General features: G+C 45.7%; 2 protein-coding genes across 2 annotated transcripts in view; both read right to left on the minus strand.

Annotated features, from left to right (window-relative positions):
- Window positions 1-6479, minus strand: part of LOC135816148 (trafficking protein particle complex subunit 13-like) — a 10688-nt gene extending 4209 nt beyond the window's left edge. Inside the window, exons 1-10 of the mRNA XM_065329536.1 lie at window positions 6295-6479; window positions 5042-5110; window positions 4466-4565; window positions 4137-4221; window positions 3673-3803; window positions 3186-3255; window positions 2350-2394; window positions 1721-1839; window positions 1044-1146; window positions 298-387 (exon numbers count right to left, since the gene is read on the minus strand). Coding sequence (XP_065185608.1) covers window positions 298-387; window positions 1044-1146; window positions 1721-1839; window positions 2350-2394; window positions 3186-3255; window positions 3673-3803; window positions 4137-4221; window positions 4466-4565; window positions 5042-5110; window positions 6295-6337 — 855 coding nt within the window. The 5' untranslated portion in view covers window positions 6338-6479. The remainder of the gene's footprint in view (window positions 1-297; window positions 388-1043; window positions 1147-1720; window positions 1840-2349; window positions 2395-3185; window positions 3256-3672; window positions 3804-4136; window positions 4222-4465; window positions 4566-5041; window positions 5111-6294) is intronic.
- A 1413-nt stretch (window positions 6480-7892) lies between these two features.
- LOC135816149 (stAR-related lipid transfer protein 3-like) overlaps window positions 7893-15000 on the minus strand; it is a 14791-nt gene continuing 7683 nt past the window's right edge. Inside the window, exons 6-15 of the mRNA XM_065329537.1 lie at window positions 14902-14926; window positions 14220-14265; window positions 13762-13877; window positions 13190-13374; window positions 12684-12740; window positions 12181-12276; window positions 11691-11770; window positions 11086-11190; window positions 10711-10804; window positions 7893-9160 (exon numbers count right to left, since the gene is read on the minus strand). Coding sequence (XP_065185609.1) covers window positions 9059-9160; window positions 10711-10804; window positions 11086-11190; window positions 11691-11770; window positions 12181-12276; window positions 12684-12740; window positions 13190-13374; window positions 13762-13877; window positions 14220-14265; window positions 14902-14926 — 906 coding nt within the window. The 3' untranslated portion in view covers window positions 7893-9058. The remainder of the gene's footprint in view (window positions 9161-10710; window positions 10805-11085; window positions 11191-11690; window positions 11771-12180; window positions 12277-12683; window positions 12741-13189; window positions 13375-13761; window positions 13878-14219; window positions 14266-14901; window positions 14927-15000) is intronic.

Raw genomic sequence — 15000 nt, forward strand, 5'->3', positions numbered from 1 at the left:
ATGCTTGCAGCACCTGCCCCGGCCACAGCTGCTACTGCGGCAGCAATAGTAAGTTAGTAACAGTGCTGCTGTTGAGTCCTGCCTGAAGAATGGTTAGCCGAAGAACAGCCAGGCGGGGATTTCACCAAGCACAGCATACCAAAGTATACACGGTGGTGACTCAACAGTGCATAGACTGTAGAACATGAAAATAAGAACGGCCTACGCTAGGCCTAGGCTAGGAGGCTGACCCCCAGTTCTTCGGTACCAGACAGTACGGTAGAAACATAGCTAGCACTGGACTGACTCTTCACTCACCATGTGTTGCAATTGGCTAGTCTGCAATCGGCCGCGCTCACCAAAGTTGGTCCTCCACACAATGTCCAGCTTACCCACAGCACTCACATTCTGAAAGCACAGCACCAGCACCAGCAACAACACCAACATCAGGACAACACAATCACAGAGCATTCAACATCGTGAGATTGAAACTGTGATACGGTATGGCATCACCAAATGTCCAAAGACCACATCATGTCAATCTCATACATAACGAAAATTTTGCACAACATCTTGTTCTTGTCAGGCATAAAAAAAATGAAGACGAACACTACATAAACATGTTGGAATAGGTATTGCATGTTGTACAGGAGCTGGTAGTACAAACTAGTGCTGAGTCGGGTAGCATTTTCTTCGGGCATCGGGTAGTTTTCCACGGGTAGCACAGGTACCCGACCGGGTAATGTTTCCATGGTAACACCACAACGCACCCCTTCCCTTACACACTGGGTAGACATGCGGAGTATTACATGAATTTGTACACGTGCACTGTACATGATGTCATCTGCGACTTCGGGTTTTCGGGTACTACCCGCCTACCCGAGGTCCTCACGGGTAGCACGGGTACCCGACTACCCGTGCACACCACTACTACACATACAAACAATACCTCCATGCCTTACGATGACAGCTTGTTACAAAAGTTAAACCATCAAGCGAGGCTTGCATAAACAATATCTCCCCACTGCCACTTCACAGGCTGAGAATAGAGGTTTGCCACTTACCCGTGCAAAGTTGACTTGCTTGGGCTTGAGGCGATAGAGAACCTGTTTAGTATCACCATCGGCTAGGTAGCGCGCTCGGCCCTCGGCAAACGCCGTCGTGTCCCTGTGCATACACGTAGAGTCCCACAACAGCACAGGATCACACAACAGCACAGCATAATGTACAGATAAGGATACCTGAACTCAAACAATCAAAATACAGTCTCTCTGCTGCATACGTCATTTAACATTGTTCACCAAATTTCCAGGCATAGTCCGTCATCAGGGTGAAAACAGAAAAAAACATATGCAGCAAAGAGACCGTACTTTGAGTGTTTGAGTTGAGGCACCCTATTGTGTAAACGGCTACGCTGGAGTCTGTGAGTACTTAGCATAGTATACAGCACCAATAGACTTTGAGTCATGTACAGGGCACACACACACCACTCACAGCACTCAGTACAGTGTTGGTGACGAGACATTCGCTGAAGATAAAGCAGTGCAGTTAGTGGCAGCGGTGAGTACTGGTGTCCGTTGAACAACAGGTCACACACATGCACACACATGCACACACATACACACGCGTGCACGCACACACACACACACACACATACATACACACGCGCATACGCATACGCATACACACACAAACACACACACACACACACACACACCGACTCAGAGAACAGAGGGCTTACGTTTCTTCCTTCAAGGTCTGTATGGTATAGAGGTGTGACGGTTCTAGGGCCACTGTCTCCAGGAAGAGGGGTTGTGTCATGATGTTCTGGATCTGTGCTTCCAGGAACAAATCACCATCCTGGACATAACAATCAGTGTGAGTACACACGCACACACGCACACACACACACACACACACACACACACACACACACACACACACACACACACACACACGGATATATTACACACATGTGCGTGCACGGACACACACACACACAAGTACATGTGGCACACACACAAGTACATGTGGCACACACACAATTACATGTGGCACAGATACAAGCAAATGGACAGTAATTACGACACAGCAACAGTAGTGTAAGAGAGAGAGAGAGAGTCCTGTTGCATTGTTCCTTAGCTGCTACGTGAAGTCAGTCATGTACATGAGGGTGATAACCCCGTACATGTACCATTCTTGCAGGATTGTCAGCTTGTCACATCGGTGTGGTGAGATATACTGGGAACGTACCACTCCAACACAGTCCATTCTGCGACTAGCTGATACAGCAGGAGTCTGTAACGTACTGTTACTGTAGCACGACTACATGGTACAACGTACAACGTAACATGTACACTGGAGACATACCTCAACAGTATAGAACTTTGTCTTGACATCAAGTGGTTTCATAACCTGCACAGCAACAACAAGAGCGGACACAGGACACAACACTATCAGTAACTTACAAGTGGTGACAGTGGCATAATATGCCAGGCCCGACGGAACCGGTCTGGTTGGTCAGGTTATCACCGGGGGGTAACATTTTAGCCACCAGCACGTGTTTACTACTGTGGAGGGTGTGTGTACCAACCATATCATACACAAACAGTATGAAAGGCCATTATATGATACTACCGGACCAATCGAAAACAGCTTCCAGGGTCCTGCATGCCATACATGTACATGACATACGTGCCACACATGCACATGTCGTTCAGGTTTTCGTAAAGCCAGCATTACAGCATCGGCAGCACAGAACAACCCACATTATGGCAGCTAGCAATTTCCACAAACACAATCAAATCCATACGTGTATGAACAAAATAATGACTTAAAATCTTCAAACAATAATAATGATAATCACATGATCCACACCATACACTCCCAGATGGCAAAGAGTATGATGAAGAAAAGGGACTTGAGACAGGATAACAGAAAAACAGAGAAAGAGAGAGAGAGAGAGAGAGAGAGAGAGAGAGAGAGAGAGAGAGAGAGAGAGAGAGAGAGAGAGAGAGAGAGAGAGAGAGAGAGAGAGAGAGAGAGAGAGAGAGAGAGAGAGAGAGAGAGAGAGAGAGAGAGTATTTTAGAGCCATACAAACAGGCAAGTCCCACAACAGGCTTTTTTGGAATTTCACGCGGAGAGAGAAAATGTTCACTGGTTTGAGGGAAAGACGCAAAGAGAAAATAGCGCACTACGGACTCACCTGAAATTTGAAGAACTTCCTAAAGTGTAGCTTCTCACCCTGATACTGGTAACTAACTGTGCAGACCAAACTAGAACAAGACAAAGGGAAGAAATCACAAGAGAAACAAATGACTCATCATGAGATATGCGCAATCTCGGACAGCTAGCTGTTTCGACCTTGTCACATTATAAAATAAACACATACAAGAGCATGCCACTACTCAACACTGTCAAGTACAAAAACAAGATCAGCAGCAGCGGTGGCGACGAGGATGGCAACAGCTGCAAGAACAACATCATCAGCAGCAGCATCAGCACGAATAAAAGCTGCAAAGCGCTCGCTCGCTCTCTCTCTCTCTGTCTCTCTCTCTTGGCTCACCATCTGAGTTCTTAAAGCTCTTGGAACTTATTTTTTATTTTTTTATTTAATTGTCCAATGGCAGAAGCCAATGCAAAGGAGGGGCGTTACCCAGCCATGGCACTTGTAGTATGTCCCTAAAACTCACATGTGTGTGCCCAGCTCTTTGACCTCGTGCTGAATGACATCATCCATGCTGGCAGCACCAACCATTTCCACCAAGTTTCCACGGTGGTTACCGTATACAGTGATGCGCTGTGATGCCGTTTGAAGTTCCGCCTGGTAAAAAAAAAGATACACACACACACACACACTTTAGGACGACTGTGTCAGAACTTCCTCCGACTCAGAAGGCAATCTGCGGTACTAGTAGTAGGTTGAGGTTGGTAGAGGGTTGTGCCAGCACCCTTTGCTCGGGCCAAGAAAGAAAGGATTCTTCCCAGAAAGAGATTACCCAGTACAGGCACAGTATCCACGATAGAGTTAGACCTAGACTTCCGAATTTCAACAATATTCCATTGCAGACACACAACAGATGACAAGGAAATGTGCATGTTCTGAGCTGCACAAACAGCATGCATCAAGGACGATATAATACACATGCACCCTCACCTTGAACACAACATCCTGCACCGTTTGTTGACTATCGTTATGCACACAGATATAGCTGGAAAACGTTTCACCCAGGTAAATATTGCTGTACAAGCAGAGAACGCCATTTACATGTCCAGACCCACACACACACACAGACATGAAACAATCAACTGTAAATGATCATGTACAATACAAAACACCGGGTGTGCTTCTACCACCATTACTCTAACAATACAAACGATAAGATGTAGTGTATTGTGAGTGAGTGTGTGTGTGTGTGTGTGTGTGTGTGTGTGTGTGTGTGTGTGTGTGCATGCAGACGCTAGCACATGCTTGTGTGTGCTTACCCAAAGTTTTGTGGTAGTGACAGGACTTCTCCAAGTGACGCCCTCAGCAAGCCACTAGGCGTACGCACGTCCGCCTTCAGTGCAGACTCCAGCGTCGAGCCTGAAAGCAACAAGGCCGTGGCAACAGCAGCAACACAACTCTTAGTTTTGGCAGCAATGTACCAGGAGGCCCAGCAAGTAGTAGAATAAACTACAGCTGACTGATAACGCTACCGGCGATCTCTAGACAGTTTCTACACGTACCAACCAGTGCTCAATCTCTAATCAAATACTCAATAGCTGTCTGTGAAGAGACGGTGGTCGAGTACCGGATACACTTGGCCCGTATGAACTTGGCTCACATTTTCACAAAAGATTTTTTGCACAAACTAGTTCATATAATCATACGACCCAGAAACCCTAGTTAAGTATCCCATAATGGTTGGAGGATATGAGTATGCACATGTGAGTGAGAGAGAGAGAAAGAAAAAGAGAGACAGACAGACAGACAGAGGATCTTCATGCAACATCCCCCCCTCCCCCCCCCCCCCCCCACACACACACACACACACAACACAGATGAGCACTGTCAACTACCTGGCATATCCCATGGTTCATTGATAACCGGCACTGACGATAGCAGAGCTGGCTTCGTCAAGCGCATTACTAAACAAAACAACAACAATGACATCACCAACAGGACAGATAGCAACATAACAACACACTAAATCGTCCTCTTTGGACATAATGCCTGTATGTCAGTTCACTGCCATTGTTGCAATTGTTGTTTGAGGATCGCTTTTGCATGGGACTACAGGTAGAGTTACAGCTGAAATCTTGCTCGGCCGTCTACATACATATTATGTTTGAAAGATGTGTCTGCTGGGTATCGAGCACAGTGCAAGCCGAGCCAGTCTCCTACTGTATAGACTGTGTGTTTGGACACGCTGCCACTCAGGTATCATATTACCCAGCACACGTACTACACGGCAGCAGCAGGGGGTATAAAATGATGCACAAATGTCTGGACATTCCCTGTACCGGTATGCCCATTATTGCGCATGAACAACCAACGGGACGGAACCGCCAAAAGTGTTCAACTGCATGCAGTGCGGTTCCGACAATTCCAAGTTGACGTCATGTTCATGATGCAATGCTTGTTGCACGCGTGTCTTCTTACATCAGTAAAAATGTGCCACCGTGTCACACCAATCTACTTGTACGGTTATGTACAAAATCAGACCGTGGGAGGTCCGCAAAAGTGTCTGAAAAACGCGCGTACACCATGTACTAGGCATTACATCACCAAATGAGGTCTGCTGGGATGGCACTGGGTGCGAGAGCTGCATCCTCTACCGGCTAAGCTTGGGCGTTATATATATGTACTGTTGGAAATATTTGACAAAAAATTGACAAAAAATTGAAAATACATGTACTGTACTAGTAGTTCCAGTCCTGGTGGTGGCAGTCAGTTTTTTCTTCAGACTTTTCCCGTTTCAACTCCCTCAACATTATGAATATTATGCATATTTAGACAGGTAGCAGTAGGCTAAAGCATAGTGTACAGGTCTGTACATCAAGAATTTGCTTGACTGGTTTGTCTTTCAGTAGCCACAATAAAAGAATTGCATGATTGTACACAAATGTACATTGTACTCCGGAATCTCTACTCAACTGTATGCATGCTGGCTGCTCGACATAAGAATGAGAACACAGCGCCAGCTGATTGCTACAAAAATCTCTGGGGCATATTGATAATGTCTTCGCAACAAGCTCTGTATTCAAATTTCCCAAAGACTGTCTGCACAACATTTCAAAAATATTTGCAAAGAGTACGATATTACTAGTACCTTTCAGCGTCAATAGGTGGTCTCTTTGTGTTTGGCCAGCCATTGTTGATGGGCAGGTATACACTTAGAAAGTAATCTAATTGGAACGTTACATTCTCACAAGCTCCAGGCTCACAATGCCAACCTCAGGCTGCAGATTCAAACGCAATTCCATTTTTACAACCTCAGAACTTTCACTTGCTTCTTTGACTTCGTCATTGTGACCTCACGATATGACATATCTGTGACGTCATAGCCCATTGAATTATTCTTGTTTTAATAATTATGATCATGCATCATCAGGGCCTATATAGGGAGTCGTCAAAATTATTTTAGGTTGATTGATTTTGTCAATGATTGATCGATTTTTTTGAACTACTAATACTGGTACGTACGTCATGTAACTCCAAACTACCAAAGTCACAAGTGTGATCATGCTGAGCTGACATGACTGCTGTAAAACTGAAAGTAAAATAAAATACTACTGATGATTTGTGGCACATGGCCTCATTGAGAGTGGGTTTATTCACAACGCCAATCGCGTGAACCATGAAGACAAGTAAGAACCAAAGCAAAAAGACAACCCAAATTCGGAAATAGGTTATTTCCAAATAATTACACTCCTTTATTTGCCTCGTGTACACCTTCCAAATAAAAGGGACATCGTCAGGCGAACAACACAAATACATGTAATTATAATACGAACCCTGCACTGACAGGATAGTATGAAGTGAGCAATAGTGTATTGAGTGAAGGTCAAGAATGAAGGAGAGGGGGGGGGGGGGGTACACACATATTCTGCAGGCCCGACGGAAGGCCGCGGGGGTGAAGTTGGTCCGGTTTGAGGGAGGTCCGAGGGACCTCCCGCGGGCATTTATTGGAAAAATCCGGTCAGAAATAGCAGAATTTGGCCCATTCACAAGTTTTCAGAGCCCACTACATGTAAGGGAATAATTGTGCATGGATATCAATGTACAATGTATGGCCTACTATAGTATGGGAGCACGTACAATGGTATGCATGATCGATAATACATGTACATGTACCCAGAATTTTTCCTCCCCGGTTTTAGACGAATCCCAGCTAGGGGTGACCTGAGCCAGAGTTGGTCTGGTGACAACCGGATCAACCAGACCGGCGGCCCTGTTCTGACACAACTACATGCATATCAGCTGCGCAACAGGATCATCAAGTTCACGGGAGTACTGCACCTGATCGGATCCAGCAGCAGTGGATAACCATGATAACTAGCTAGAGACCAGGGAGTCGTACACAAAACTTTTGTTGGGGTACGACCCCCTGCTAGCTGCTAGCGACATGCACGGCATATGCCGATCAGGGAGTAACTTACTATACTCCTCCCTGATGCAGATACAGTCTATATGCTCCGGTCCAGAATCAGAAGACGATACAGCAGGCAATGTTCATGACAGTCTTGAAATCAGTCTCAAGGCACACAGTACAGTGCACAGTACAGTGCACAGTACAGTGCACAGTACAGTGCATAGTACACAGTACAGTGCACAGTACAGTGCACAGTACAGTGCACAGTACAGTGCACAGTACAGTGCATAGTACACAGTACAGTGCACAGTACAGTGCACAGTACAGTGCACAGTACAGTGCACAGTACAGTGCACAGTACAGTGCATAGTACACAGTACAGTACTGCTGGTGCAGGAAAGAAGCACAGCAACACAATGGAAGCAGCATAGCCAGCAAGAAGATTAGCAGACAGAGTTACAGTAAACCAAGAGCGGAGGGAACGGTCAAGGTCATGTAATAGAAAAAACTTCAAAAATGATGGTATCAAAACAAAATCAAAAAATCAGGCTAACAGAAACAGTCTCTGTTCCAGCCAACAAAAAGGAAAATGCACACACACACACACACACACACACACACACACACACACACGGACGGGTAGAGCGGGATAGAGAAATGAGACAGGCCCGGCAGCAGCTAACGCCAACAACAAGAACAAAACACTTGACAGACAGTTAAAAGTATGTGCAGCGACGAGCAATGTAAGATTCTAGCTATGGAAATGACATTTTTTCTGAGAGGAATTTTGCGATTGAATTGCTATGAGACATGAAATCCTGAGCTACAAAACCAGTTAAACCACTGACGAAATATTCTTACAAACTACTTTACAAAACTAAAAAGGCATGAAAAAGAACACCGACAGGAGCAGGAGAATTAAGTACAATGAAGTGTGAATCTTCTGGCGGCGCAGCGATAACATATGTATGACACCGTTTCTGTGCAGTGCATCGGACTATGATGCCCAGTACACTGTCAAGTATAATATTGGATGATGATGATAGTAGTAGTCGTAGTAGTCGTAGCAGTCATAGTTTTAATCGTAGGAGCAACAGCAGCAGGCAAAGTACCGTACTGCCAACTATGGAAAATATCAAGGCGGTGGCGAGGTTGCAAGGCCGCAGATAAATACTCTCTATCAAATCTGGGTTGCTGCGGGCAAGACATGCACTGGCGCATGCTGCCGAAAATCGGGTGAGGGAATTCTGAACAGGGCCGGGGGGGGGGGTACAGGGGAAATGACAATGCACCAGGCCTGGGGGGGGGGGGGTGTCTGAACAGGGGCACAGATGTATATACGCAGGGGAAAGTAGATGCAGGGGAAATGGAATTGCATTGGACAGCGGCGGGACTCGAGAAGGTAATGAGTTTGATTGAGCTCAATTTGTGGACTTAGGTTGGGGAAACAGCAGCACTGCTACTGGTGAAGAAATACGAAAGAAAATGATACAAGAAGACATTATAAAGATGCAAGAGATGCCAACCTTTGCTCCAGCTTTTCAATAAAGAGTATCTGCACCGATGCAAGTGAACGCTGGATGACAGACTTGGGCAGCCAACCCTAGACAGCAGCAGCAGCAACAGCAGCAATGCACAAAGAGACATTTCCTTTCTTGTAAAGCACCATTTAAAACATAACACAACAGTAGATACAACTAAACATGTACAACAGTAGATATGACTAAACATGTACAACAGTAGATATGACTAAACATGTACAACAGTAGATATGACTAAACATGTACAACAGTAGATATGACTAAACATGTACAACAGTAGATATGACTAAACATGTACAACAGTAGATATGACTAAACATGTACAACAGTAGATATGACTAAACATGTACAACAGTAGATATGACTAAACATGTACAACAGTAGATACAACTAAACATGTACAACAGTAGATACAACTAAACATGTACAACAGTAGATATGACTAAACATGTACAACAGTAGATATGACTAGTTGCAAGAGTTCATAACCCCCAAGAGTGTGCAACGGGCATAGACCCAGCGCTCGGCGAAATTCCTACATTACGTCATGCGCAGCTTGTCATCCGAGGTAAATTTGGGTTCTTTGCGATTTCTGGAAACTATACCCTGAACCGCCCCTAACTCAAGGCTGTAGCCTCGACTTTTCGAAGCTTTTTTTGAAGACATTTCGGACGTACAAGTCGTACTTTCTCAAAAACAAACTTTTTCTCCAAGAATCCATGGACATATCGCGACAGGAAGAAGTGAGGACGCTGTTAAAAATATTGCATTGCCGTCGAGGACAATCATTCTGATAGCTGTGCAACTCAGCCGAAAAATGCTCCTTCGACGTATTCTAAAGTTCCTCAACCATTTGAAATTATCTTCCAGGAAAGCACCAGAAATATGCCGATGGCCTGGGGAAGAAATTGTTCTTGAAGAGACTGACTGCACTGGTGAAAGAAGAAGGCGATGAAGAGTCACCATTGCATCGAAAAAATAGTTTTGTCTTTCGTGTGCATACTTTGTTTCACTTTTGCTTCTGGACTCGAGGCTCAGACTAGAATCGCAGTTTAGGCAGTTTACCCTGGGGAAGCATCCTGGTTTGACTGTAAATTTTAGAAGAATTCATCGGCGCGACTCATCGCACTGCACCAAAAATGACGCAATGAAGGAATTCCGCCGAGCGGGCTTCCACACAGGATCAGGAGTTGCACACTCTTGGGGATTATGAACTCTTGCTAGTTGCCTATAGTCAACTGGTACTTGAGGAATCAAAGATTGCTCTCCAGTCTCCACAAACATGTAAGTGTAGAAGCAGAGTATTTTCTTGCTTGACACTCTCGGCAGTTGGTGTGCTGTTTTAAAACACTACAGTCGTGGACAAAGAAATCCGACCCGCGTCCGCAAGTCGAAAGCAGCGCCGCATTTCCATTTCAACTACATCATGCATGTTCCCAAAAACCGATCCGAGGGCCGCAGGGGATGCATGAGACTTGGCGCTGCTTTCGGCACGCGGGTTGGATTTCTTTGGCCACGACTGTACAAGATCATGAAACACCATTGGGTTTCAAAGCAGTGGACACATTCTCCTGCCTGCAGCAGATGAATACAACACAGGGATAACACTTACTTTCAAGTCTGTTGTCAGGTACCACACAAAGCTACACTTTGGTGGATTGGAGCCTGTCGGTTTGCAAATAAAGCCGCATACTCCATTCTCTCCTCTGCAAACAGCACCAGACCAGGAGTAGATAAATAAAATCTCATCACAAATGAGCGGGGTACATCAAAGAACACACATCTCGACACACAAATCATTTTAAATTGTATCAGCCCAGTTGACAGAAACGGAGCCCCACCTACAATACAGGTGATCACCAGTATGCTACATTAAGACGAGCTCCAGTGAAGACAATGTGATTGTGTAGTACAGTACTCAAGTACATGAAGGCGACACAACTGTTACAGCACACCGGCAAAAAGCCTACTGCCAGACTTCGCTTACCTAACAACATTCGGCTGAGGTGGCATGTCTTTGTGTGTACACGCAATGCCGCTGGACACCCAGACATCTTCAAACCGATCCCAATGTAAAAGAGACACAAAGTCACTGCATCAACATAGAGAGAGAGAGAGAGAGAGAGAGAGAGAGAGAGAGAGAGAGAGAAAGAGAGAGAGAGAGAGAAAGAGAGAGAGAGAAAGAGAGAGAGAAAGAGAGAGAACACAAATGAAACACCACAGTAGACAACAACATTCAACCATCAGGATGTGGGACGAAATCTAAAATATTTGCTCGAGTCGTATCTCTATTATATGTATCACACAACACTGCACTGCACTGAGCAGCATAAGCTCATGTAACAGTTATTGAACGTATTGTGCATTGGGCCCACAATTACTTCGAGTAGACAGCTTGCACACACACACTGTGTGTGTGTGTGTGTGTGTGTGTGTGTGTGTGTGTGTGTGTGTGTGTGTGTGTGTGTGTGTGTGTGTGTGAGAGAGAGAGAGAGAGAGAGAGAGAGAGAGAGAGAGAGAGAGAGAGAGAGAGAGAGAGAGAGAGAGAGAGAGAGAGCTTAATCACAGGCGCAGATCTGGTGAGGTACTCACCGCGAGGATATCACTCCTCCGCCAATTTCGTTAGCTAGGTTATATACAATATTGGTGTGGTCATCAATGCGCTCCAGGAGCTGTGGGAGACAGCACACAGGGCAGCAAGAGACCACAGGACACAGTCACACACTCGTTACCAGAATAGCAGTATGACACATACAAGGTAGAAACAGCAATACAACACATCACGGGCAGAAACACTTTGTTGACCGTAGTCAATAAATTGTTCATTTAATATTAAAAAGCGAAGAGAACAAATACGGAGAACCAAGCATAACGTTCACTGAGCGAAAGGAACAAAATACAGAGGTACTTCAGTGAATATACCTCCAGGGGACACAAAACTCTGTACTTTTCAATACAGCTGAGGTACAAGACATCAGTTGTTTTTGCTTTGCTTTTCCCATCTCACATGTCCACTCTGGTCTGGTAAAATAAAAGCATACAGTGTAAAAAATCATGCTACACGGCTGAATGTAGCTGTTACCTTTGATTCTTTGACAGTGGCGTCCCATTCAGCCATGAGGTGATTGTCAAAGTAGCAGATGCGAAACACCTGAGCGGCACTAAACGGTAGCTGAGCCTAGAATTAGACAAGACAAAGCCAACACTCATGGTCAAAGGGTCAGAGTGCACCGCAAAAGCACAGAAATACGATTAGACACATAACGAAGACGAGAAACCACTCGGGATAATTTGCAACTCAGTGTAAAGTTCCGGCAGTCTTCAAGCATCTCAAAATTAGAACAACGTCAACGAGTTTGAATCTACAGTTGTGGCCAAAGAAGTCCGACCCATGAGCAGAAGACAGCTCTAACGCTCATGCGGCCCCTGTGCCCCTTGCATGGGGTTTTGGATCGTGTACGATATAATTGAAATGGAAAAGCGGTGCTGGTTGTGACTTGTGGATCAGATTTCTTTGGCCAGGGTCAAGCGGCGAGAGAGTACACGCTCCAAACATGCCAGAGCAGATTCATCGCACACTAGTACCTGTATTCGAATTGTCCTTGCACCATCGGAGTCCATCGTGTGGATTTGCACGTTATCCTGATAAGAACAGGATGCAAACAATACAGGCAGAGGCAGCAAGGTGAGTACTATGGCCAGTACTGCCGGCTGGCAAAGCTGCTGGCTGACATACTTGTAAGCACATCCATGCTGCACCCAAGAAATTACACACATTTACACACATCCATAGTCCCCAACAGTAATCATGGTAATTGGGTGCACCAATCCCCCCCCCCCCCCCCCCACACACACACACAGGAGAGAGAGAGAGAGAGAGAGAGAGAGAGAGAGAGAGAGAGAGAGAGAGAAAGAGGGAGGGATACATGCACGCACATGCAACAATACTCAAGGCAACTGTTTTAAGCTTGCATTGCACCACAACACCTCTGTTCTACCCCCCACCCCCAATACATACGCATAATTCTGTAAACATAACCGTACAGCAACACACAAGCACAAACAAAACCAGAGACAGATGCGCAACATACCGTGATTTTCTCAACGGCCCAATCCATGACTACAGGCTGGGAATACCATGACCAGACTTTCTGCAGTGTCCGTTGGCCAAGCAAGACGAGCCGCCGATGCTCTTCACTCAGCTCAACTTCTTCCGGCAATTCCTCAACAGTCGGCTGCCGCTCGGGTTCCAGGAGTAAGCTTTCGGTGGGTGAGTCTTAGAGTTGAATAGCCAAACATTAGCAGTAAAGGAGCACAATTCAAACATCAGCACTGACCAGTAACTTTAAACAAATAGAAGCACTGGTACGGAAAGGGATATAGACTCCAATGGGCATACCCCCACACACCCAGCCAGCCAGCCAAATACTTCCTACCCTGACTAGACTGTCAAACAGAACAAAACAGCAATGCGTCTAAAGGAGAAGTACTGAACGTGTAGAGCTGTCACAGATACCAGGGATGGTCTAGAGTCTAGACCAAGAGATACAACCGGCATATCGACAACAGGAGCGCATGTCAACAAAGGAAGTCGAGCAGCTGGGAAAGAAGGTATCTAAAGCAAGAAGAAAACACGTGGGTGGTCGTGTTGTCTCAGCCATACCTCTAGGTGTCTGGAAGTTATCAACTGATCCCGTCGATACAACCGAACCCGGTCCCCGCGGGTATGCAAAGTTGAGAGGAGGTGTTCGGCTGTCTATAGGAGCAGGTCCATACGGTCTACACAGAAGTCAGTATAGGGAATATACATGCACAGACACATATACAGACACACACACGTACACGTACACAGACACACACACACGGACATCCACAAGCAAACCAGCAGTAAGACAACAGAATAGAAGAAACTACAAACACTGCGTTCACTACTCCGCTGCCAATGGCTGTGGGTGCACACTGCTAACCAAGCCGGCTGCATGCTTTGCACTTGTATAGCGACATGTCATGTTCGCCTCTTCACAACGTCAACCCGCAGCCAGAACACGCGACTATTTTCGTCTGAGCACACAATGCAGCGTGGATAAATACAGACCCAGGCGTCCCTACGCACAAGCTTACCTGTAACCATTATCATTTTGGAAGCGTGACGACTCCTCAGCACTCGCTGCGTGAACAAAAATCAACCAACATACACACAAACACACTCAGACATGCCCATCGCGGAAGCGATGATAGCAAACAGCTATGTTAGACATAGCAACTTGTGCTGGGAGTACACCATTCAGCAGCTTGCAAGGCTGATGAATTGACCGCCACTAATTCTAGCCTGGTATCCACCACACAGCTGATTGAAGTGGCTTTTTCTGGCCAGTGAATTCCTATTTTTTCCACTTTTCTTTCTTTTTTTGACACACACACCACACCACATACTCCGGCATACACTGGCTGTTGGTAACCACCCAGGAGAATGAAAGAAGAGCTAGGAGAATGAGAAACAGAACACACACACACACACGCACACACACACACACACACACACAGAGCACAGGCACAGCACTTTTAAAATACGTTCTATATAGAAAATGAAGAGAGGTGACAGCAGAACACGCAATGCGGCAGCCTCTGCAAGACAAATTCGAAACACGGCAGCTTGGAAAGGACACTATCAATCTATCCACGTACTGCTGTGGTTCATGTCAAAAACACTAACAGCATCACCAAAGGAGTAGCCACCAACATTACGCTGAACCCACACGAACAAAACAAGAATGCAATCTACAAACTCGAAAGAAAACCTTACCTGCACGCCGACTAGATGTCACTACCTACAAAAATCAATAGATAAACACACACAACAGACGTAAACAATTTGCCCCCACGGCAGCAAGAAGAGAAGTGA

The sequence above is a fragment of the Sycon ciliatum genome, chromosome 4 (assembly GCF_964019385.1).
Source record: "Sycon ciliatum chromosome 4, ocSycCili1.1, whole genome shotgun sequence".
NCBI classification, from domain to species: domain Eukaryota; kingdom Metazoa; phylum Porifera; class Calcarea; order Leucosolenida; family Sycettidae; genus Sycon; species Sycon ciliatum.